At 44.4% G+C, this 27224-nt stretch overlaps 1 protein-coding gene across 6 annotated transcripts in view; it reads right to left on the bottom strand.

Annotated features, from left to right (window-relative positions):
• Positions 1-27224, bottom strand: part of dennd5b (DENN/MADD domain containing 5B) — a 57975-nt gene that overhangs the window by 23633 nt on the left and 7118 nt on the right. For 4 of the 6 annotated variants that reach the window (XM_074625043.1, XM_074625038.1, XM_074625040.1 and 1 more), the window contains exons 2-4: positions 7904-7963; positions 3856-3965; positions 778-1471 (exon numbers count right to left, since the gene is read on the bottom strand). In XM_074625043.1, the coding sequence (XP_074481144.1) occupies positions 778-1471; positions 3856-3965; positions 7904-7963 (864 nt within the window). The remainder of the gene's footprint in view (positions 1-777; positions 1472-3855; positions 3966-7903; positions 7964-27224) is intronic. The other 2 variants (XM_074625039.1, XM_074625042.1) reach the window with 1 other exon arrangement.

Below are 27224 nucleotides of genomic sequence, written 5' to 3'. Positions count from 1 at the left end.
TTGATAGTCCCTTCTCGGGTGCCAAAAGTCTGCACAGAGGTTTATAATACTAAGATAAAGGATGTTACAGGTTATCTAGGTGACATTCTGCACGGACATACTGTACATACATACAGATTAGAAGGTTTTACAGCTGCACTTCTGATTTTAGTTCAGCCTCTTCAAAGAGCAGCCGAGCGGTTTCACTTGCTCACATCCCGCTATCGGTTCTGCACCACAGGAACGAGTCCTCCTACTGTATGTGCATGCTGCAGAATACTGTATAGACAAGGTTTTATTTTGGGGTTGTGGATTTGGTGTACACATGCGTGCAGAGTGCGGACCTTTTGCTATTTCCATGACTCATCCGGCACAGAAGCTAAACAAACAGAGAAAGTGTTACAGAGTGTTGCTGCAGACTGGAGGAGTGAAACTGAGAAAGAGTAGGACAGAGGGATGTAGGACAAACGGTGATCTGAGGCCACAGAGTAGTTCACAATATAGCTGCTGTCTATGTGAGGTCCTCCAACGGGGCCTCACTGCAGTCGTGAATAATGGATGAAGGGAAACATAGAAGGAGGAAAATCTGATCACATCTCAGGTATATTACATTTCCTGGTAATTCTGACATACATCTGGTATTTTCGGACATCCTTGGATCTTGCCTTGTTTGAATTAGGGATGCACCGATACCAGTATCGGGTCCGATACTGTGCTCATGTACTCGTACTCGCAAAACGGCTCCGATACAGTGAGTTTGTAACGACAAACAAAGACTTTATCTTCAAGCGTCCTTACCGTGTGAGTAGAGGAGGATCTGCATCTCCAGCATGGTGCAAGTGAACACCTGGACCAGGTTCTCCACTCCCAGCTGACTGAAGGTCTCTGCGAGGGGGAAGTCAGCCAGCTGCAGCTCCCCTAGTCCGGGCCTCTGGCACACGATGGGCTCGTACACGCCGTGGAACTTGAGTGAGCGTCCCGGGGCGGGCAGCGGCACCTCGTACAGGATGTTGTGAACGTAACTCTCCAGCGGCAGCGGGGGGGCGGTGGCCGCGGTGACGGCCCTGTGCAGCTGCGACAGGAAGCGGCGGCAGGCGTGCATGAAGGGCATGGGCGCAATCAGACATAAGGCCTTGGACACGTAGAGGGTGTCCCGCGACGAGTCGTAGCCGCCCGCCCTGCGGGACGAGGAGGACGAGGAGGAAGCGGGGGAGTCGGCCTCGTCTACACTGCTGGCCAGAGAGTCCATGCTGGAGGAGGATGAAGAGGAGGAGGAGGAGGAAGGGGTGTTGGCGGTGGCGCTCTCTGCGTTGTGCATCTGGTAGAGGGTCTGCATGGCAGAGCAGATCTGCGGGCTGGTCACCTCCTCGTAGAAGGTGTGGACGAAGCCGTAGGTCCGAGAGCCGTCCTCCTTGGTGATGATGAAGGAGTGGAACTGTGGATCACGCTGGTCCGCCTGCGTCCTGAACGACAGGCCTTTAGGCATGCACAGCTGCAGGGAGAGGAGGGGGGGGGATAGGAGTCAGTCACACACTATCGTCAGACATAGTGAAAGTTGATGCTGTGTATGTTCACTCTTCTGCAGGCATAGCTCAAAATCAGTGTTGGAGGGGGGGCTTACAATCAACCAAAAGTCTTCTCCAGTCAAGGCAGAATACTGTACTGGTATGAGGATTATCCACTTCAAGAACATTCAGATTTTTTTAACTTGACAATAGATTTTTTAATTTTCTAAACCAATATTCATGATTTTAAATGACTGGTAGTGATAGTGTGTGTGCTTCACAGCCAAACTCTGAGGCCAGATCCACATAAACTGTTGATATAAACACGCAGTCAGCAGCAGCAGCAGCAGCAGCCTGCAATAAATCAGACTTATTAGCCTCATTATGTTTATTTGGCCGCTGAGAGCTGAACAGGAACCTGACTGGAGACGAGAGACGCTCTGTGCCTCCGTGTCTCACTGATCACATCTCCTCTACGCCCAGCCCGTGTTTGACATTAGTCACCATCACAACCACATTTATCTGGTTTCACCTCTCGGCCCCCGCCGGGCTGAGGAAGGTAATGAAATGAAACGGAGCGGTGAGAATCGTGCTCAAAATCACTCACGACGTGGAGCTGAAATTTGGCGAGCTTTGTGTCAGATGAGTATCGACTCGCCGCGTTCAGAATCGCTCAGCTGAGTTAGTGAGAAGCAACGACGTGACGGTCCGTACACGTCTGTGACTCCAGGAGTCAACAGTACAAAATGACCTCATTCAACTGTTTGTCCTGTTTATGTTGCTCATGTGAGAGAGGAATGAGGACAACAGGAGCGGAGGCGGTGCGTCACGGTGCAGGAAAGCTGCTGAGGCCTTTATCACAGATCTCTCTCTCTGTTGGTAAACTGGAGCTCTGCAGGTGGAAATGTGGCTCGACTAAGAAGATCATACTGTGGAGTGATCCTGTTTGTGGTGAATGAGCCATCACTGTGCTGTAAACCTTCAGACCCTGTTCAGACCTGGTATTAACATGCGTCCTGAGTGATCCGATCAAAAGTTTTAAGTACAGGTGTGAACGCACTCAAAAGGACGCATTGAGATCTGATCTTTCAGACCACTTTCAGAGGTGGTCTGAGCCACATATGGCCACATTCTTTTAGCAGTGTGTACGCAGATGTGTCCTGGGCAACGTAAAGGACCGCCTACTTTACCGACGTGCCGCTGGGTTCCGCGGGGTCTCCCTGCGCTCCTCGTGAATAAACAGGACTGGTCTGAACAGGGCCTCAGATTCAGCAGGGGGAGATGAGAAGTGTGTGTGTGTTTATGGGGATGGTGGTTGGTAGGAAACGAGACAAACTCAAAGAAATGATTCGTCCCACGCCGGAGATATTCCAGCAGAGATATTTATGAGGCAGGGAGCAGCGATACCAATCAGTCTCCTTTAATAATTCTTCAGATGGAGACATGGCCCAATTAGAGAGGCACAGAGGGCTGAACTAGCATTGTGCACACACAGACAATATTCTGTCAGCACGCAAACAAGAAACAAGTAAGGCTAAACTGAATGTATATAAACCTTTGTAACATCGGTTAAGGTTTAGGAGGAGGAGGAGGAGGAGGAGGAGGAGGAGGAGGAGGAAGAGGAGGAGGAGGAGGAGGAGGAGGAGGAGGAGGAGGAGGGGGAAATGAGGGGCTGTGTTGGTCACAAGACATCGGAACAGAGAGAGCGAGAGAGAGATGATGCAGAATGTCTCAGCCGTCATCCTCGACAGCTCGCAATCATCTGGGCGTCGGATTTCAGACGCCGCGCTGCTGCATAATGGCCCGTTTCCATGCCGACGTAACGCGAGAACCTGCGGCTGAATTATTCAGCAGTGCTGACGCCGGGGCAGGTGGAAAAATAGGTGGTGACCACGAGAGAGAGAGAGAGTCACCAAGAGCCCAACATACTGACAGTTTAGCACTTTCAGCAGCGCCTCATCAAACAATCACACTTTTCAAAAACAATTTCAAGGACGTTTCAATAACTCTCAAGGTCTGGTTTGGTGAGATAATAGGACTACATGGAGACATTTGCATACTTTAGGGTATTATAAAAAAACTGGTTGAAACAGAGGTTTCACAGAGGTCCCTATCTTGTCAAGATTTCCTGTTTATTATTTCTCTCTGAGCATCATCCCTCATCATGGTTTCCTCTTCCGGATGTGATAACGGTGAAAGATAAAGGTCCAGATTGATGAATGGTGCTGCTATAATATACGTGTGAATTAAGGTCATTGATTCAATTTCAACTCCTTATATACACGTCTCTTCTTTTAGGTTGCATAATCCTCAGCACACTTACTGAACAATACACGCCCCCCCCCCCCGTATAATGGTACATTCCACCTACCATGTTGACGGCATCCTGGTCGAAAGGGTTCCACTCCACGTTCTCGGGGTAGCGTGCCAGAACTTTGGACTTGAACGTCCTCTTCAGGGGGCTCTGCTCAAAGTTTTCACCTGGACGGACAAGAAGACACAGAGACAATGATGCAGTGGTAACACATCGGCACCACGACTACCAGCTGGTGTCTTTATCATATATGCATGAAGCTTTAAATATCCATTTGACAAACGTTTCTATAAATGGTGGGAAATTGTGTAAGTGTATGTATGTTTGTGTGTGTTATATAGTTGGATGTTTGTGTGAGAATGTGAGACAGAAAATCTATGTAACGACGACGAGTTTTAATCGTACTCGGGCACGGTACGGATCAATCGTACCTAATGTGAAAACGCCCTTAGAAAGTATGAAGCTGTGTAGAATCAGGAGCACCGGCTCAGTAGTTGGTACGGCGCCGGGAGGATGACCTCATGAACAGAATGTGTCACTGACAGCTACTCTGACTGCATGCATGACATTCCTCTCTGTCAGCAGCTGGACCGCTCTACTTTCCCCCCATAACAACACACACCTCACTGGACACACACACATACACTAGTCTAACCCTGAGGTTCAGCGGGGAACTACACATAACGATCAGCTTCTTCGAAGTTCAACATGTCCTTTTTAAATAAACTTTAAATGCCGACAACAATTAAACATATCATGCATGTTTTTTAGCCTCATCATTCCAGCTTTGCAAAATGTGTCCTCAGATCGTATGGATGGTAGAGATTTGGAAGGTTCCCATGAAGGTCCGATGACATCATTCTGCATAATAAGTAGCCTTCTGTTTACAGCTGTGTGCGTCTGTGCTCAGCCGGTCAAATCCACGGCCGTGATGAAACACGTCGTGGAAAGCAAAAAAAAATCAATCATGCTAGACTTTGTGTCGGGACGTCGTGAGGCGTCCCAGATCGAAAGGAACGATTGTCGCACACGATACTCATTTATCATTCCCGATCTGAGTCGACACCCTACGACGGCCGTGTCGGGCTGTAATCGGGCTGATATCGTGTAGTCTGACATTTTTTATTTAACAATGAAATACATCGTTGGGAGCCAGCTGGTGAACGCCTAGCTCGCTTATGCCTAAACGACCCCGTCTGCTTCCATATACTGAGATTTCATTGTCTGTGTGGGTGTGTGAGACAGACAGTTGTCACAGCCCATAGCATAGAGACAAACTGTGTCTAATGCAGGGTAGCCCCAACAACTGCTCCAGACACAACAGCTGTCCACAACAACTGGTTATATTACATCTCACTACAACCGACTCCATCACAGTCTCACTTTCTTCTGATGCTTTCTGTGTACGCACCACTGAACAGAAGAGGACAATAAAAGGTTTTAAGTATCTTATATAACCTTTTACATTAGATCATTTCTTCGCTTCATTTTACAGGTCTGTTATTTAGTTAACTTAGTGTTACTCATCGTAGATCATTAACGTTTGAATATAATAACGACTCGTTGAAATCAGTTGAGAAATGTAGACTAAATAGAGCCGTTTATCCAGAATAACGGCAGCTCCCTCGTTCACTTGTACGTGTTTACAGGCCAGTCTTGCCCGGTCCAATATGGCGCCCACGTTGACGTACGATCCAGGAGTCAATGCGGCGTCTACGTATATAAGCATTCAATGTTTCTCACTAAACTGCATTGTGTGTATCCTTGAGGCCTCAATGTTTGAGGAAGAGAGAGAGAGCGAGGGGGTGAAAGGTTGAGATGAATAATGAAAAGGCCAGCTGACATTTAAGGAGGCTTTGGGGAACAAAACAAAGCAAAACCATGTTTCACAGTCAGAGGTGGTCTGTCTAGTTCTCTCCTCTGCACCTGCACAATAATCGTCCTCCTGTACGTGAGGGATGAGGTGACATTTACAGCACCTGATAAGGCAACGTCTGATTTGTTTAAACCTGTACAAACAGCAGGCCTCATGTTGTTGTTATTATCTCTCTGTGTCTATTTGTCTTTCTCTCTCTCTCACACAGATAAAATACTAGTTGGCCGTGAGCCCCAGGAGGTCCTGGCTTTGTGTCTTCTCTGCAAGTGCGAGGAAGGACAACTGAAGCCCCCCCGAGGTCCTTAACCATGACAAACAGAAGGTGACAGGGAGAGGATGAAGAGGGGAAGAAAAGAGGCTTGCTTTGCCTTCCATCGTCTACTTTTATTAAGTCCCTAAACTCCAGTCTTCGAGCAGCGACAGACATAAAAAACAAACAATAACCTGGAGGCAGGAAACAGGACGACTGCATCTCTTTCATCAGGGTTCAGATGAGGAGGAGAGGGAGATAAAAATACGACCAGGGAGGACGAAAGGAGGACTGATTTGGATAACAAGCTCAGAGAAAAGTTGACCCAAATACTGTACAACGAAGAAGGAAATGAGAGAGGGAGAGAGAGAAAGAGAGAGAGAGAGAGAGGGGCAAAGAGGATGACATGTATTGAAGGATGTAATCCAGGTGGAAGTGGTGGAGGCAGAGTGATACACAGGGATCTAGAGACCATAGAAGTGATGCCAGCCGAACACAAATAGACTCTATGGGGGAAATAAATGAATTCAATTCCTCTCCAAATCAAATCCTGGATAGCAGGTTCACTGCAACTAGTTTTAGAAGTTCAACGCTGTAAATAAAGAAGGATGATGTGTAAAAAGGTTGTATGTTAGGCACCATCATCCTCACACCAGATGTTTAATTAACACCAGCGTTTCCATATTATTATCTCGATCTTGTCCTCGACTCCGTGTCACAAGCTGCTTGCTGTTTATTGTTGTTTTCTATTATCAGCTGATTGCTCTGTGAGGTGTCGGTTAGTCAGTTTAGGATCGGTTTCTGATTGCCGGCTCCACTTTGAATCCAAGCCTTTGCTTCTAATCTGTCTTTTTATTGGCATAGAGCAATGTAGATATCATCCAGGTAACATCTAGAGCAGGGGTCAGCAACCTGTAGCTCCAGAGCCACATGCGGCTCTTTAGCCCCTCTCCAGCGGCTTCCGGTGGCTTTGACAAAAAGTTACATGAAAATGAATAACAGTTATTATTTTATCATTTTTGTAGGCCTTTAGTGTTTCTTACATTCTCCAGTTGTAAAAATATGTAGCCTATACACCGAATTTAAAAAATGTAAGTCTTCGGCCCGGCGCCTTATCATCTAATTTAGCCGAACCTTAACAGCTCAATAGGCCAGCTATGGATTACAAATCCCCAAAAAAGAAAAGTCTTTGAGTAATTTAATAATGCGTGGACAGATTCAACAATAAAAAAGTAATATTGAAAGACATTTTCAGAAGAAGCACAGTGCATTTGCAGATTAGACAGCAGGAGCTTCTAGCCAAATGTTTCTTCAATGTCCTGCCTCTCAGTTGGACTCGGGTCCTCGCTGCAATAGACGTTATAGGCTGTGATACCAAATATATTTTGCGGCTCCAGACAGCGTTCTTTAATTTTGATAGTAAAGGTTGCCGACCCCTGGTCTAGAGTGACGAGATCCCAACAAACTAAATGTGGGACAAAGAGTATGTTTGTGTGGGACCAGTACCAAGGCTGAGAGGTCGTCTACGATTGTGATATAATGTCTATCTAACTTAAACAATAAACATTTTTATTCTGCCCCATATCTTGTAACATCTTTCATGAGAATGGTCACAGACAAGAATGGACCCAGCGCCGTCAGAGACACAAATAGGTTAAACCAGACATGTGACTCAAGTCATTTGGTCGTAGTCTCAGGTAGTTATGTCAAGTAAAGTCCAAAGTCACAATGACTCGAGCCCACATTTCTGAAAAACCTGATGAACACAGACTGTGTCTGAGGTGATTATGGTGATTATTTTCCCCAGTGGAATCACTTTGGAAGTGTAAATCTATACTGGGGCGACGCTGGCATCATATTAGGTCTCATAGTGTAGCTTCACGAGGTGTAAGGGGGCAGCTGACGGCGGGCATGCAGACAGCGTGAGGTGTAGCGCTCCGTTATGTTATGAAGATGTGGAACAGTTGATGGTGTTTTACCTGTGGCTGCAGCGTCTGGATCCCTGCCTTGGCGGTCTGCTTCTAGCCATCGGTACAAAGCTACGGACGGACGAGCCACATGCAGGAAAAACATGGAGCAAAAAAAACAAAGAAAAAGAGAGCGCAATGTCAAAAGAAATGCACACACAGAGAAGCAGATTAATAAATGCATGAGAATGAGTATAGCATGAACAATGGCACATACACCATCAAAACAGAGCATTGCATTTAAGACATATAACACACACATGGACCTGAGACAGAGTGTTAGCGTTCTGAAACAGCACTTTTTTACTTTTCAGTGTTGAACTACCAACAACCGGCGCAATTATGGAGGTCAGAAAATCAGTATGTTAGATACAAATTGTGAGTCATCGTCTGCAAAGTGTGACATTCGTTTCTGTCTCCTCATGAGGCTTTTTCATGAATATATTTGGTCTTTCGGGGAGTAAAAAGTGCCATTTCAGGGGTGCAAGACTCAATGGAAGCTGCATGTCAGCGTCTGCCTTGAATAATGGAGGAGTTGTGTGAGTGGTTCAGTGTTAGTAAGCAACAAACTCTATGGAGTTAAACCAAGCAGCATTTGCACAACAACAACAAACATTTCCAGGAGCAGCAAAAACTGCTGACATCATATTTAGATCTCTCAAACTCCATATGTATGCATGTGGTGATAAAATAGTTTTAAAGTTACTAAATATGTCAATTTGGGAAAAAGCATGGAAAATGATGCACAAGACATCTAAAATATTTCCATTTGATGGACCCCAAGCACCTATAGGTTCCCCTTTAAGACATTTATTGTATATATTTAGTGAAAACAGGCTCACATTGTGTACTGTAAATGTCTAGATTACACCAGAATACAAACAAGCTAGTCCATCTGTTGACAGAGGTACTCTGTGAGCGTACAGACAGTAGGCTAATCCCTGTGAGAGAACCACCAGGCCGGAGATTAGAGGCCTTAATCAGCTCTCTCCTGCACACACAAAACCTCTAAAGCAGGGAGCTTTACGCTAACAGCTCGCTAGATATCTTTATCCAGAGTATCTGGGTCTGTCCGCGGTGGGCTGGACGCTGACGGAGCCTGAGCTGAAGAAGTTTCTGGTGAACCTGCATGATGAGTTTTTGTCTGCCGGAATCGCACCCGGTGGCACCAATGACAAGCCTTAAGAATATAGATAAAGACAATCTTCTCGCTGACCGTCTCGTTTACTTATGTAGGTCATATAGAGACTCTTTCATAATCAGTAAAAAACTCCTTGTAGTAACTCCAAAGAATGTCTCATCTAATCGTCCTCCCCTGAGCTGCAGAAAGCTAAAGGACGGACCTGTTCTCAGACTCTCAGTTTCCTCAGGAGAGCTTGTTTCTCTCTCTGTTTCATGTGCTGACTCCGCAGGACCTGCTGTGGCGCCTGCTGGGACTGAAGTGAAAGTCTCACCAGTCATTCTGTGAAAACGAGGTGCCCACTCGGTTGAAAACAGCGGATCAGTCATAAGAAGTGAGGGACGGCAGAAGACTGCTCAGCTGCTGTGCAACAGGAAAACCACACACACAGTTTGCTGCTGCTGGCATTATCTGCTCCTTCAATCACCGTATACCTCCGTCTTCTCTTTGTCTGCCCGGCTCTGTTCGCTCTTATCTGCTCTATTCTCATTTCTCACTGTTCATTCATTCGCAGATAAAAATCATTCACAGTCACATACTGTGAAAAGATGCAAAGATACATTTTTTGGACATATTGTGGATCCTCACATGCAAAGACTGCACACAAGATCAATGAGTCACAGTATTAAGCTGATAGTTATTGGTCTGCATGTTCTGCTGCTCAGAGCACACCACGCTTCAGATGATTACTGATGCTGCTTAAATGCCACTAACATCTATTGCATCTAATGTTGCTCTGATATTCTACCAGCTCAGTCCTGGTAATCCATTTTAACTGTGTGCACAGGAATTAAATCAATAATCAAGTATAATAAATCCATCATGTGCAGAGCCGAGTGTATCTAAGCCTGATATATCTTCTTTCTCTGAACCGTAGAGCTCCACCGTTGTCCTAAAACTATTAAAAACACATCACTGAGCCTCACTGTGTCACGTGTTCCTTCATCACCATGAACACACACACTGTAGTTTGTTTAGACTGGATCCCACATCCACCGTTCTGCAGCCACAAATACTCACTAGGGCACCAAATGTGGATTCATCCGCCGCTGAAAATAGTCCCCGACAAATGCACCATTTCCTCCTGTTTGAGCCTTGTTAAAAAATAAAAACTATATATTTGACACTGACACAAGTGGAGTTTTGGTGACCTACTGCATGACCTTGGCAGGACTCTGTTTCCCCCTAATAAGTATGAGCATTGGTCCAGACAGTCGACTTAAAGCATGAAGACTTGGCCATCTGTCTTTTGCGACACCTGCCTCCATGAAGCCTTTAATGCCCGGTTCAGACCACACGATATCAGCCCGATTATAGCCCTACGCAGCCATCGTAGGGTGTCGACTTGGATCGGGAACGATCGTTTTATCTCGTGTAGTGTGTCATAGTAGACGTCCCGATCATAAAGTCTAGAAACAGAAGCACACGGCTACTTATTATGCAGAATGATGTCATCGTACCGTCCCAGCGCGACTGCTGCCGGACTTCGCGGTATGATATTCAATCTAGATTGTGTCGGAGTAAAAAAACACCACCGCCGTTGCGTCTTTGTGTCATGGAACATCCCGTTGAGCGCCCGCTTTCGCTTCTCCCTGTGAATCATATTTTTATTGTTTTCCCCCTAGATCCTCGTGGGCCCCTTTATGGTCCGGCCCGGGGGGGGGGGGCTTGAGCCCCGGTAAGCCCACATATTAAGACTCACAAACCACTGAACTGAGGTCAATATGGTGAAAAGGACGAGAAGCTGTATGAGAGCATGGATCTTCACTCAGCTGTTCACTGTACAGCAAACAATAGCAATTACATTGGTGAGTCAGTGTTGATCCCAAACCCCACGGCCCTCTGGGACTCTGTATTGATGCAGAGGATCGACTGTTTTCAGCCAGATACATATTTATTATGATACACTCACTACCCTCAACTCCCACTGCGATTTAGTTCCCCGTTCAATTTAACCTGAGGTCATGTTTTCATGAGGCTCTGTTGTTGAGGTTTTGTGAGGTTGTTTATGTGGTTTACGTTTTGGATTTTTCATACATAATAGTCATGACAATCTAAATTAAACCGCACAGCACTGAACCACCAGACAGGCTTTACATCAATAACATGAGACATATGTCCATTCATAATTTCACCCATCGTCACAACAACACAACATCACTGTCCGACCAATGTTAGCTGGGTAATCATCATCACCAATAGGCTCGTTTTGAGATGAACTGCTCCTCGCCTGGAACGCAGACGAGACGGGGCGGTGAAAAAAAAGCTGCGGTCGAGTCGGACAGTTTCCAGCAGCCTTCGAAGAATTTACAGGAAGTCACAGGAAAGGTGACTTCCTGTTAGATCCGATCTGTAGGCCACTTGTAGTTTTCAGACCACGTTGGGATTTATTTATATTTGTTTGTAAATAAATGTGTGTCTATCTGACATTTGATTCTATCCTTTATTATTTGTATGTCTGCCTTGTAAAGCACTTTGTAATGAGCACTCGTTTTGATAAGTGCTATATAAATAACCTTCATTATTATTATTATTATTAACAAGATGTGTTTGTTATCAGATGAAACCTTCATTACACAACTTATATCCTACAATCTAGCATTAAATACCTCAAAGGCCCTGAGAGCAACATGACCTTTTGCATCAGGAGAGTAAAGGAACAATAGGACGTCTGAATTATCACGGTCCAGTTCCTGCTGTGACGCTGTGATAACATTACTTAGTCTGCTCTTTCAGATTGATTTTTCTGTGTATTTTAAACTATTTTGATAACTGCTATTTATATACGAGTTAGTTTTCATACAGAAATGCCAAACATTATTAGACCTTAATTTATTTATAATAATTTTGAGGTTTGGACTGCTGGACAAAACAAATTCTCACTATTTTCAGAATTTTTTTACAAACCAAACGATCAATCCATTAATGGAGAAACAATAATCAGATTAATCCATATGGATTATTATTATGAATTAATCCATCCATGCAGTCCTAAATAGTTGAAATGAGCTCCAGCTCAACCAACCAAGCAGTAAAGTGCTGCTTACGCATTAATGCATGATTAATAGTAATCTAATAATCTAATAATATACTAGTCACAGTGGCCACTTTTCTGCATGAATACTATAATTCTCAATACTTTAAAGTACATTTTCCTGATTATACTTACATACGTATATTTACTTGTAGTACTTCCCTATCACAACATAATGTTTAAACTGGGAAATAATGATGATATGATTAATAATGGACAGTTAAAACTTGCTTCTGTGCCTCTTTCTGCTGCAGCGGTTGATGCCGTCCTCTCTCAGGCTGAACTTTAACAATTTGCCGACAAAAAATTGGCTTTCTTCACCCTCCTCCCTCCATTTCTGCTGACAATCATCAAAATAATGAGGTCATTTCCATCAATAGACGCTCATACAGCCAGCGCCACCTTGCAGGAGGGGTTTCTCCCCCCGCTGGGTATCAGGGGTTGGGGTATTATATGACACAAGCTGCATCATTAGAGCCACAAATCACTTAATGCACCTCTAATTACACGCAATAGGCCCCTGGAGAATATATGCACGAGTATGTAAATGCACAAAACACACATGCACTGTATACACAGTACACAATGAGGAGAGTGAGGCAGCATCTCATTAGACAAAACATGTTAAAGCTCAGCCCCTTACCAGGCACACACGGGGGGAAAATACCCAATTACAGCTCACACATGCAGACAAATACAAGAAACAGAGGAGCTAATCATATGTTGGCTGCAGACACTGATGCATAATGTATGTGGAGCCTGTTGCCCTGCTAGACCGGGTGATCAGACACTCGGGGAGCTCGGCTGACTGACTGGCTTCACATCACTGTGAGTCCTTTAGAGGCAGACCGAGCAGACACACACAAAACCAAACTGCCAGCCGACTGAGAGACGACATCGTCTCACCTGGAGCATAAAGGTACAGACATGGCGTGTATTCACGGCTCTGACAGCAGGCCCGTGGCCGTCATTATTCACAGACTCCAGGGGCTCGTACGTCTCGTGCTACTTCAAAAAGCATCCGTCTGTGCACGTCTTCAATATCTGCCGAATGCATTAAATCATCCCCCTCAACGACGGGTCAGTCATGCGTTGAAAGCAAAGGGATGCATTCTGGGCACAAAAAGAGCCCCGTAGAGCGCACACAATCACTACTGACGTGGAAATATGAAGCTCAGACCAGCACTGGATGAGGTTGGGATCTGAACAGGTACAATCACATCGGTAGAAAGGAGGGAAAACCGCAGATACAAACTGATCCATTTATCATTCGAGTGCCAAAACCAGCTTCTTGATTATCTCAACCCGGTCTTCACTCCAAATGTGATGCAACTTTTAAAGGTTGTACCTCCATCAGTATTTCAATTCCATAAGACTGGAGGACTTGCAAGGAACAGATACAAGAAAATCTAAGTAGCAGAGTCCTGAACTTTTGTCTTTGTGGTTGTTTTTGTGTCACTGCTGATTTATTTTGCATCTCTGTTGTCACTTTACATCTCTTCTTGTTTGTTCTGCGTCATTGTTGCTTTGCATCTCTTAGTAGTTGCTTTGCATCTCGTTGTAGTTGTTTTGCTACTCTTTGTAGATGTTCTGCATCTATTTGTGGTCATTCTGCATTTCTTCGTAGACGCTTAGCATCTCTTTGTGGTCGTTTTGAATCTCATTGTTGTCGCTTTGCATGTCTCTGTGGTCATTTTGCATCTCTTTGTAGTCTTTTTGCGTCTCGTAGTTGTTTTACATCTCTTTGTAGTTTTTTGTTTATCTCTTTGTGGTCGTTCTGTAACTCTTTGTTGTCGCTTTGCATCTCTTTTTGTTTTTGTTCTACGTCGTTTTGTGTTTCTTAGTAGACGCTTTGAGTGATTTTTAATTTTTTCGTGGTCATTTTGAGTCTCTATATGGTCGTTTTTGTTTTGTCGTTGCTGTCCAGGCCCCCCTCCTGACCCTTTTGGACCACTGGGCCTGTGTCCAGCAGGCCTGTTAAGTCATGATTTACGAAGAATAGCCGATTCATGGAAGGAGAAAGACAAAGAAATAACTGCATGCATAATTAAAGCTCCCAAAATTTTAGTGGTGTAACAAAAAAAAATCATAAAAATACCTATTAAATATAATTTCAGTTTTTCAGCGTTCAGAATTTTAAGCGAGGTTTTCCCGACAGTGAAAGATGCCACACTGCTATTACTGTCAGCTCTGTCTATTCAGCAGCAGTTAAGAAAAGAAGAAAAAAGTCGTATTCACGGCCAAAGCCTCACTACAAATCAGCGGGAGTTAATCTACTGCTCCCAAAGCACTCATCCATTTGGCTTCACCGACACATTCCACCACCCAGTGCTTCACCAGCAGCACCTGCTACAACTGGGCATCCCGCCTGACACATACACACACTCAACACAATCAACCTTCTCGTTCTCTCTTAATGGAGCTAGCGCCTGCTACGCCAAGCTGGGCTGCCAACGCCTGGTACCGGATGGGTGGGAGCAGCAACCCATCTGTCTCCTTGGCAACAGGACTAAAGATGGGGGACGTTGTTGTTAGGGTGGCCGGCGGTGGGGAGGCGGCGGTTATCACCTTCTAATCTCTTAATCATTATGAATTATCCTTACATGATGGGGATCAGGACGGCAGGGAGTCCCAATGAGAACACAGGGCAAGTGTGTGTGTGTGTGTGTGTGTGTGTGTGTGTGTGTGTTACAATGGTCCAGTGTCCCAGTGCCAGGGCTAAACCAGCCCCATTCAGGACGCTACCGTGGTGATGTCATCACCCTGTCATGCTGTCAAACACTGCTTTGTTCTTTTATTCACTTTAAGAGGTGGCGAGGAGGAGAAGGATGGAGGGAGAAGAAGAGGGAGAAGAAGAGGGGGAAGGAGGTGTGTGAAGGGAGGCCGACGATTCATTTTCATTCAGGCAACATGCTCCGGTTGCTCCCCTGGGGTTCTTCCATCATGGCGAGTCTTTTGTGCCCTCGCTTCATGACTCACTGTCACCTGACTGTATTAGCAGATTAGCAGCTGACTGATGAGAGCAGCACCGATAACCCTCACTACATCGGATGAAGTCAGTGATCGGCACAGTGAAGGAGGAGGTGTTCATGATAAACGGATGCACTGAGGGATTTGGAGGGGAAAATGGTCCCCCCCTCAACAAGTCCATTTATCCCCTTTAAGCTGCGGTCGCCACGGTGGCATCAGTCCAGCATTCTTTACTCATGACACCATCGTGTCGGCCGGCCGGCTGCAAGTAAGAGCAGAGAAGAGCTCTGCTGCAGCTTCACACACCAACTAAAGTGATGAAAACCAATAACCAGCAGTACTCCTTCAACCTGTTGCACTCAGATTCCTCCCATTAACTTCCCTTTAAATATATTACTTAAAAATGTTTACAGACACACCATATCACTTACACATGCTGTTGTCTTGCTTGTCTGACATTTCAATAAATCCTGATGCTTATATTGAGTGAAATATTCAAACCCATGATACCAAATATACACACTGGTTACTAGGGCTGTGGATCAGCGAGAATCTGGCGATACGTATCACGATACTAGGGTTCCGATTAGGGATGCACCGATACCAGTATCGGGTATCGGATCCAATACTGTGCTCATGTACTCGTACTCACAAAACGTCTCCGATACAACGGCACCAATACCACTTTACGGCAGCGTGACGTTAACCTCTCGTCACCATCTTTCGGGTCCTATCGCACGCGCTCACACTCCACCTCCCTGACAGTGCGGGCAAGACGGGCCGGTGGAGCGCCCAACCCCCGCGGGGCAGGGATCCCACCTCAGCCGGCACGCACCGGCCCTCACTTTCATTGTGCCACGGGGTTTTGCTTGCACCCTCTGACTCGCGCATGCGTTAGACTCCTTGGTCCGTGTTTACAAGACGGGCCGGGTGGGTTGCAGACATCGCAGACCCCCTGGCGCCTTTTACGTGGGCCAGGCCCCGATCTGGCGGCACGACGCGGTTGGGACGCACTAAGGACAGTCCGCCCCAGTGACACTTTGGCCACGGCTCCGGGAAAAACCTTCGCCCCGAGCCTTTCCAATCCGACCTAGAGCCGGTCGCGGCGCACCGCCTCGTATGCGGGACTCCCCAGCCTGCCGTGTGTCGCTCACACCCTCCAGCTGGCTGTTAACGAGGGTCTTTTGGCACAGAGAAGTACTCGTATCGGTACTCGGTATTGGCGAGTAACTGAATGTAAGTACTTGTAATCGGTCTGAAAAAAAGTGTTATCGGTGCATCCCTAGTTACGCTTCAATATATCGCGATATATTGCAATTTTTTTAATTTAATTTTAAGAAAATTGTCATAGTATAAAGAACACAACACCATATATATAAAGTCTGAGTAAAAAAAACTTTTTTTGTGCAATTCACATTTAGAGGGCTCGTACACTGAGATGGTGTATCTCTTTGCTGATGAAATAAAGTACTGACTGAGTTCATCTTTGCATGTAAACTATTAATTAAAAATCAATACAGTATCACAAACAAAATATTGCGACACATCACACATTTTAGTCCCTAGCACATTTTGTTTTTATCAAACTTTTGCACCGCGGCCAATCATATTAGAAATGTGCTTTGAAAGCAGGTGTATTATAACGCACTTGATGATGTATTTGATATATAATAATATTACAATATGATATTACATTTTTGAATATTCTTATGTAAACTGATTCAACAGGTTTAAGCCTCTTAAAGTGACAGCTACTATAGTAGACGCTCTGTTAAAAAGGGACATACTGAGTTAACTAGATCAGTAACTTGTTAATGAGAAACAGCTCCTCTACGTATTAATTTTATTATGAAGAATAACTACATCAACAGGCAGGAAGTAGCTGTCTGAGCTGCTGTATGTGTGTCTGTGTGCAGCTGTTCTCACAGCAGCTGCAGGGCGATGACGAGGTGGTGATGATGGCGATGTGCCCGATGGGAGCGAGTCACTCTGTTGTGTATATAGTATAAGTTATTATTAAAGGCAGTCAGGTGTGCGTGTCAGGCTCAGGTCTCACCTGACTTCATGATGTTCCCACTCACTAATTAATTTCAGTTTATTCTGCTTTGCTGAAACTCTTCCTGCACATTAAAATCACATAGAAGGGATCAAAATGAATGAACATAACTTTGTTGCTACATTGAGAATTTATGGTAATTCTGAAATGTTGGACTTTCCTAGTGACATACGAGTCTCGCATTATGGCTGAAGAAAAACTGAATTCATCTGTAACTTTCTGAGACTCTATAAGACATTATCTTTGTTGGCAGAGGTGACAGAAGCAGCATCAAACACAGCCTCTGTGTTACAGAAGATCACACGAAAACATGTAGAGATCCACGGCAAGGGATGACTAACAGAGACAGAAAGACAGATCCGAGACGCAGAGAGCCTCGCGGCGATGCGGAGAAACAACGAGACGTGTGACAGCGAGGTGTGGGGAGACGAACGCGAAGCAAAGGGCACGAGAGAGAGAGAGAGAGAGAGAGAGAGAGAGAGAGAGAGAGAGAGAGAGAGAAAATCAGTGGGAACACAAACAAGACTGGATAGGAGACATTGGGAGGAGGAGGAGAAAGTGAAGGAGAGCAGACAGCTGTGGAGTCGACAGAGCCGACGTTTCATTACAACGGATAGAAACAAAGCTGCTCTTTTAAAGCTGACATGACATAACTCAGTAACTGAATCCCCACAACACGACTGCAGGGAGCTTACCCGACAGTCTGGATGTTTATCAATGTTATGTTATTATTTCAACACCAACCATGATGCTTAGAGTTGCCCAAACCCAACCAATCGATTCACAAAGTGCAAGCGTGATACGAGGCTGATATGAAATGTCAACATTAGTCGTATCCCGTGGTTTGCAGAAACGTCCAATGCCAAACCAATGCTTAGCGGTTGTTACCGACAAACCAGTTTTAATAGAACGTTACGTTGCTTTCTTTGCATTCGTCGGGGATGCAAACAACAAGAATTCTCAAATAAAAGCCGGTAATCAAACCGCAGTACAACAACAACAACAACAACATCTGCTGTTCAGTTCGTCTTCTCATTACTCATTCTACTATGCTATGTTTTTGTGATCACAGTTAAGCTACCATGAATGACACTCAACACTTCCTGCCCAGCTGTTTCACATTAAAAGCTTTCCAGCGAACCAAAGTGCACGACTGTGGCTGGTAAGTTTATATTTTGAAATATCGCAGGATTTACTTTTATTAATGTCAGTTTAACAATGATAGAAAACAAGATGAAGTGATTGAGATTAATGAATGAACATTATTTGTGTTGAAAAAGAGAAGCTCAGAGTGGTGAGTAGGACATGGAGTTGAATTAGTGCCGTGAAATCTACATTATGCTGAATTCAGTCACTTGATACACGTCTCTAATTCGTTGCATTAAGCGACGACATGTTTCACTCTTAAACTGTCTCTAAGAGCAGAAATACAGGCTCTGGTCTGGCTCTCTGTTCCATATGCAGCTAGACATTTACTCAACCTCAAACCAACCAAATCCCAACATCTAACCACACTTTCCTTTTTTTAGCATGCAGCGCAAAATGCATTCCAACTCTCTCAGGGCGTGCTATACAGAAAGTAAGTGAAGGGAAGATCCTGTAAATGTATTTTCTAGGGCTGTTAATCGATTAAAATATTGAATCAAGATTAATCCCATGATTGTCCACAGTTGTGGACTGTGTGTACTTTGCAAATTTCCCTTTAATACACTTTTCAAAATCCCTTAATGTCCCAGGAGCTGCACTGTCAAACTGTCCACTGAACAATAAGAAAGTGTTTTCACACCCTGCATGACAGCCGATGCAGATCGTGTGTGTTTGTTAGGAGAAGAGGACGCAGAAACACAATGAAGCTGAATGACATAAATTACTGCGTGTAATGAGGAGAAGGAGAAGGGAGGAGAGTATGTCAGTGGAGGGGGGATGTTTAGCTCATCAACCCCCTTCAGCGAAATTATTTGTCTTGCTTAAATGCCTCTCTTGTCTCCATGGTAACCTCCCGTGCATCCTGTAAGCACACAGGAAAAAAAGGCTAAAAGGGCCGGCGTTAATGGAGGTTACGCCGTCCCGTTTGAACCCAGGCGCACGTTAATTGCATTGCCTTCGAAACAGGCCCCTCAGCTCATCATCATCATCATCAGACGGGCCTACCCGAGTATGGCGGATGACGGACAAGCAGCAGGCAACGCTAGCGATGTTTTATAATGGGTGCACCCTTCTGGCTCTGGAGGTTTAAGGAGGCTGCCGCTTGGAAAGGAAATGATAAAGGCTTAGAGCTAGAGATAAAGACAGGAAGGAGTAAAAGGTAGAGAGTGACAGACAGTTGCATAAGCTACTTCAGCCGTACGTCCCATACTGTGGCATGAAGCAAAAGGGCTGATATAATGAGAGTGGAGAGGTGAACAGAAGAGACACCGGGAGCAGAGGATGTCTGTTTAGTTCAGAAACTCGCAGTAAAAACTGACAGTAGGTTCTAGAGAGATTAGATCCAAAAGTTGGAATCACTACAACCATGGGGACTAGGGACGTCACGAGCTACACTGGAGCATAGGGAACAACAACTTACTGGTGCATTTCATGCAAATATCCAATCTGCTTGAATCTCATCTGTCAAACCAGTTTAAAAAACATCTGTCCAATCTGTCCATACACGACTTCTGAATGATCTCCTGCTTCAAACACAGCAGATTAAAGCTCAGATAAAAACAGCTGGGAGCACCGGACCAGTGTACAGGTAGCAGTATCGATCCAAAATTAGAAGAGTGACTACCAGATGTTAAAGCACACAGCATCTGGGGACAAGATTTTACATACAAGAATAGGTGACAGTTTCAGTTAAAAACACTCTTCTCCTAACCTTAAAGGGGAACTCTTGCAAATCTTACAAAGTAACCCTGATGATGTCATACAGTGATGTCATCTGGGTCATCTCAGTTTAGGCTTGTAGACTACAAATGTATACACAAAGCCTGCGTTATAAATTGGGGGTGTGTAGCGTTTGAAAGATGTAGGTAATAGAAGCGTTTGACAAAGAGATGCCATTTGTTGCATTATGGGAAATGTAGGATTCAGCGGTTTTGGAACTTCTAGAAACTGGAGACTAAATGTCAGAATATCTCAGCCTCTGCTGCTTAAACATTCTTTCTACTAAATCACTGGAACACAGTTTTAATCTTTAAAAATGTGACGTTTTTAATTAGCAAAGTGAAACTTCTTTTTTTTACCAGACAACCAGTAGTTGCCTCCACCAAACACACCGGGTTTTTCAGTCCGATTCTACAACGATCGAGTCCTGTCACATTTTCATCAAGTAAAACTGTCAAACTTCCTTTGAGCTAACGGGCACCTTCCTTCCTTCCTCCGTCCTTCTCTTCCCATCAGTCTTTGCTCCTCTCAGCGTCACGTTTTTACCCGTCACTCCGCCGGGATAAACAATCCAAGGCACTGGTTCAGAAATAGCTGCAGTCTGTCTAATCTGCCTCGACAAGCCCACCGACGGCCCAATTACATAACCTGATGTTGTCGTCTGGACGGGAGAGAGTGTTGAATCACACACACACACACACACAAAACCCGAGTCAACTGATTGGTGATGATGTGGTGTCGGAGGAGGTTCGGGCTGTTTGTTGAACACATTCTAGGGGGACGCTGAGCAGCTGTGTGCTGTGACATAATCATACCGATGTCCTGATTGAGCTCCCACTAATAACACTAATTGATCTGTAACTCATTATTTAATCAAAAATCATGTTTCTGGACTCTCCGCCATCAACCCCACCACCTTTCAGTGGTGATAGAAGTACTCAAATCCTTAATACCTCAATGTTAAAATACTCCTTTACAAGTAAAAGTCCTGTATTCAAAAACCTGCTTAAGTAAAAATACAGAAGCATTAGCAGCAAAATACTATTAAAAGTAAAAGAACTAATTCTCGTCTCCTGTTGCTGATTTATTATTCTATCTGATATTATTATATTGTATAGTAGGGCTGTGTATTGGCAAGAATCTGACGATACGATACGTATCACAATTCAATATATTGCGATATATTGCAATAAGCAAGGTGTTATATTGTGATTTTTTAATCTAATTTTAGGAAAACTGTCATAGTATAAAGACACACTGTGATATGTATAAAATCTGAGTTAACAAAAGTTAATTTTTTTTATGCAAACAGAACAGTGGGACCTGCATCTGCATTTATCACAGTCCCTGTAACATCCAACATCATAGCACTACTCTGCCAGGACACATCTCTTTGCAAATGAAATAAAGTATTGACTGAGTGAATCTTTGCATGTAAACTATTAATTTAAAATCGATACTGTTTTTGAGAATCACAAAACATAATATCACAATATTTGATTTTTTCCATATGTACACTGGTGCACTGGTGTGTACGCAGCATCTTACTGTTGTAGCTGCTACTTTATCTATTGTAGATACAGTCATTGTTATGTGGATTTTGTCTGACTTCAATTGGACATAACATGTAAACAGGATGAACCTTCAATTTCACTCTTGCAAATAATGTAAAGAAACTTCTTTGCTCCCTAATTTTCATTTATCTACAGGGAACATTCATCGCCCTCAGTCATGCTTAATTTCTGACTGAGACAAACAACAGTCGACACAGCCCACTCCTTCACAGACAAACACATCAACGTTATCTGTCCTTCACATCAGGTCCCCTCAAAGCATTACACTTTGGACAGTTGTGGCCGCCAGCGGTGCCTCTCATCACTTGCATGCACGTGCATGTGCGTGCGTTGGCCACCCGGGAGCTGTTAGCCTCTGCTGAGCTGCCTCTGGCTTGGATGTTTCTGCTGCAGCAGACGGAGGTCATGACTGGGTGGCTTCATTACACGCATCACTGGTTTGATTCACTATATTCACCGTCTTGTGCGGTCGCAAGGGGTGTTCGACTTAATGGTGTGTTCTGCTGGGTGGGGGGGGCGAGGTGAAGGAGTACAGTAGCAGAGGAGGGAAAGAAAGGATGAGACAGACACCAGAGACCACGGCAAAGACAAAAGATAGGAGATAATTCAATCCGTTCTCTGGTTTAGAACAAATAAAAAAGTTTGTAAAGTGGCACTGAGGGAGAATATGACAAAGACTAGCTTATCTATATTATCATAGCAGTCATGCTTTGTTTACCTACCGAGCCTTATCGCTGAGGCCAGAGGTCAGTGCATGAGTTGGAACTCAATCAGTGACAAAGTCCAATTAACCAGCCAGCAAAAGCACAAACTCACATATTGTCTTTCTTCTAGATCAAGTAGACACGACCAACCAACCTAATGGCCTCATAATAAAGACACAGTTTTCATTCCTTCAAGTGAGACTGAATCTGATCGAGAGAGAGCACCATATCTTTTTTTACGATTTTGAAATAGATTTTTTTAATGCCAGAATCTATATATTTGCTTCATTTGAGTCTATACAGGGTTAGAAGGAAGTTACCGCTTTTATTGTTGTAGTCTGAGTAAGGTGACGTCATATCTGTTCCATATCCGTCAACCAAAACAAACCGCAGCGAGCCAAAACGAACAAGGAGAAAACGGCGGAGGGTCAGCGTGGATACAACCTGCACCCTCACATGTTAAATCCAGTGTGGTAAACACTACACATCCAGTAAAGGATGGAAACACTTTGGATTTCACACATTGCAGGAAAAGCAGAGCTAGACAGAGCAGAGCTAAAGCTGCATGCTAACTCTGTCACGGACAGGAAACGTTATCGTATGGCGGTAACGTTTCAAAGCCGGCCGGCGCTCTCATCTCCGTGGTCAAATGGGCCAACGCTACAACTGTAGAGCACCGTATTACAGTATGCACAGTATTAGGGACACATTGAGGGAAAAATTCCAGATTTAAAGTCGCAACTTAACGAGAAAAAAAGAAAATAACACGTAAAATTACTACTTTATAATATTATGACTTTATTATCATGGTATTACGACTCTATTTTCGAAATCTCATATTTATTTTTTTCCTCAATTTGGCCCTAATACTCCGTCATACCATAGACCTACAACAATGATAAATAAAAATGAAAATGTAAACAAAAAACAGTTCTTCATTTCCATTTGTATAAATCTACAGGGAGCCACTGGAGAGGAGCTGAAGAGACGCAGGTTGCAGACCCCTTGGTCTAGTGTTAAAAAAGTTAAGTTATTCGCAATATCGAATCCCAATACATATCGAATCGGCACCCGAGTATCATGATGGTATCGAATCAGGAGATAGATGAATCGTCCCAGCCCTAATATGTACATCAGAGGAGGTTTGTGAAGCCCCGACTATCTTCGTCAAACACACACTGTTGCTTATTAGCCTGAAAAACAATTATATAATAAATAAAAGCACTCTGTAGAGCTGTGTAATGCTGCTGCGTATAATCCAGCGTCCGCTGTGTGTGTGAGGTGACGGCCTGTCTGTCGGCAGCAGGGCCCCGGCCTGCACCACAGCGGCTCTAATCCGTCATAAGGGGGCCTTTAGTTACCGTCGTGCAGCCTATCACGGTTACGTAAGGAGATTTACAGCCTGCCTGACATAACATCGCACTCCACGCTGTTACAATGATGAAGCTCGTTTGAGTCGATGTCGCCTGTGTGTGTGTGTCGCTGGGGACTAGGAGGTATTATATTACATTCAGCAATCGATGAATATTAATTCAGGCTCATTAATCACGGCTGTTTCGATCTGGCCGGCTTGTTTTCCCCCCCAGTCACAGCCTCCCAAGCATCTCTGCTTTACCTGCTTCTGAGTGCACATCAATGCTTGTAAGTTGCATCTCTGTCCGGTCAGTGTCCGCTTGACTCACACATGTAAACATACAGAGCACAGAGTGTACTATCACTAACGACATAAAGATGAACTATTGATTTATTTAGAGTAAACACAGCAAATGAAACACGAGTCGGTCTTTGCACTATTGGGGGGAGGGCAGCTACAGGGGGGCTAGAGGGTAAAACAGGGAATAAGAAGACAGCATGAGTCTATTTTAGAGATGAAATATGAATGAAACGACCGATTATTGAAAATAAACAGCTTTAATCAGCTGGTTAATGTCCAATTTGAATAAATCCTGTTGAGAATGCATCGCGTAGCCAACAACGTCATATACTTGCAGCCCTCATCTTTACTTTCTTTCAGGTAGGGCTGCACGATTATGGCCAAAATGATAATCACGATTATTTTGGATCAAGCGGAGCATTTCAAACGTCAATATCGCAGTTGATCACGCTCATTTAATTGTGGGAAGCCAAAATTGTGATTGCGATTAATACTCGATTAATTGTGCAGCCCTACTTTCAGGTATATCTATTAAAAAGCATTTAAAAGCATTACAAAAATAACCGATCCATTAAAGCATGGTTGTTGTAATATTATGTGACACAATTTAAAAGACTTTTGACTTTCCCTGGTGACGCAGGCTACACAGCTATGGTTAAGGGATACGCATATCTGAGCTCATTACAAGCTACAAGGAAAATGTCAGTGGCATTTTCATATAAACCCTCGAGTTCCTGAGGGACGTGATTTGACATTCAGAGATAGTACCGCGGGGAAACAACAGGACTGGGTTGATGACCTTTTACAACATAGAACCCTGATATACGTCAGAACGCACAAGAATAGCATATGTGCATGTGGTTCTATACTATACTGGGTAATACGAACACTGGGAGATGTTCCACACGAGGAATTCATTTTACTTTTCTAGAGTCGTAACACGTATAGGTGCGTATAGTTTAGAGTTGGATGATTGGACGAACATATCGGCTATTGGCGATTAGCGGAGTACACCGCCTCCAAAGAACGAGAGCTGCTCAGCCGCTGCCAAGCAGGCAGAGAGAAATAAAGCAGGGGAAACATTGTGGTTTTGAATAAGCACAATAAAGAAGGCCAAAACCCTCTTCTTAATGCAAAAAACAGACCACAGAACAGTGAAGTTGAGCGTCCATGGTCAAGTCAAGTCCAGCTCCAACCAACCAACACTTTGTGGGCCCCTCTAATCAGCAAAACAACAACCCCCAAACTCCCTCCTGGTTCTTTTGTCTCCTTCCTCTCCCATAGAGACAGAACATATGGAGCTCAGAGGTCAGAGGTCACTCTAAAGGGGTGGGGGGTTGTGAAACGGCTCCCCGAGATCAAGTGCTCACTTTGCTGTTGGAGACGGAGAAGCATTTGCAAAAGAGATGTGACCGGTCGGCAACAGCTAGCAGCATCCTCGGAGGTCGTCAGGTCCCGCTGGCAGACGATCCATCATTATTACCCCCCCCCCCGATCCTTGAACTTTGACTGGCAGCACATGGCGGCCTCTCCTACACTGTATGGGTGTCATACCCCTGACATTCAACATGTCAGGCAGCTTCCAGCGCTCTTCAACTTAAACATTGACATTGACTTGAGGCAACAAATGTCTGTTGTTAGTCCCACTCCAAAACAAGACAATGCCACTATCATGCCCATTTCATCCAGCAGCTGGCCAGGTGTGCAGAGCTGTGTGACAGTAGGCAGGGTTTGAGCTTCTCTCCCCCAGCTCCCCTTTTTGTCAGTCTTCACAGTTCACAACTATTTCAATCACATTCTGTGTGTGCAATAGAGTGCAACACACCAGAGTGCCTTTTAGTAGGAGAAACTGTCTGAGTGTGCACCATTATTCTCCTCTGTAGGATTCAATACAACAATACTACAAAGACATGGCAGGCTTTTTGCCCCAAGCTTTGGATGTGTCCATTTGGAACGAGTATAAACGCTATCTGCATGTAGATATGGTAAAGTCACACACTCAACATGTCGTCGGTGTGGATGTCCTTCAGTGTGAGTGAAGACATAAAGCTCCACTACTGCAAGGAGGAACAACTTTAAAAACATTTGGAACAACTAACTTAATCAGACACTCGTTATATTCATTCCCACGATGCTGCTCGCCTGCCGACAGCACAGGGTCTCTCCAGTCCTATAACGGAGCTAACAGCTCACCTTAACGGAGGTAAATTATAGAGGTGCTACAGAAGTATTACCTGGTCTGATCTAGTGGGATCGCAGGCTGTGACTTTTTCATGTTAAAAGTTACTCCGGCGCTTAATTTGTCACGAGATGTAACGACATGAACCGTCATGTGATGAACGAGGTGCCGTGTTGAGGTAAAAGGACTATGCTTATAAACAAGACTACATTTGACCTGGTCTTATGAGATGAATGTGATGAATGTATAACTCTAAAACACACCCGTATGGAGTAGGGCTGTGTGTTGGCATGAATCTGGCGATACGATACGTATCATGACACAGAGGTTGCGATTCAATACTGTAAGCAAGGCGATATATATTGCAATTATTATTGCACCACCATATGCATATAATCTGAGTAATACGTGTTGTTTTTTTCATGCAGTCAGAACAGTGAGATCTGCGTTTTGCATTGATCACAGTCCCTGTAACATCCAATATTATAGCACTACCTTGAGAGGAAACATACACTGAGAGGGTGCATCTCTTTGCAAGTGAAATAGAGTTCATCTTTGCAGTATCACAAAACATAATATTGCAATTTTTCAATATTTTCTTACACCCCTAGTATTGAGGCAGTTTAATGTAAACCGTCCGGGACGTTTGGGGACGGTGGGCCGGTCTAATCCTGTTCTTGGTTATTCGTATTCAGTTTGTTCAGTGAGCTCCCTTTTCCTCCATTGGGAGCTCTATGAAGTTGGCCGGTGCAGCTTTTTAAATCCGACTGGAGCACAGAGGTGTGTAGGCCGGGAGCTGAGGTGGGAGTGTCCTCAGGCTGCAGTATAGGACACAAAAGGATTTTGTCCTCTCTGGCCTGGACCATCTGTCCACATCACCGACTGGCCTGGGAGTCAGTCAGCACAAAGGCTGCCCGCTGACGTATGCTAATGATGACAGGGGCTAACAACACTGACGCATGCCCCTGTTGACTTATGCTGACAAAGGTATGCCTGGGTAACGGGCAGTGCATGCTAGTAGCTCAATAAAACAAACCTGTTCATCTCATATTCAAAACATTAGGACTTTTCTTTGCAACAATTTTTTGTTTTTGTTTCTCTAATTCACTTTATTCTA

The sequence above is a fragment of the Sebastes fasciatus genome, chromosome 23 (genome assembly GCF_043250625.1).
Source record: "Sebastes fasciatus isolate fSebFas1 chromosome 23, fSebFas1.pri, whole genome shotgun sequence".
Taxonomy (NCBI): domain Eukaryota; kingdom Metazoa; phylum Chordata; class Actinopteri; order Perciformes; family Sebastidae; genus Sebastes; species Sebastes fasciatus.
Note: the sequence above shows the minus strand (reverse complement) of the source record. Positions and strands in the feature narration are given on the sequence as shown.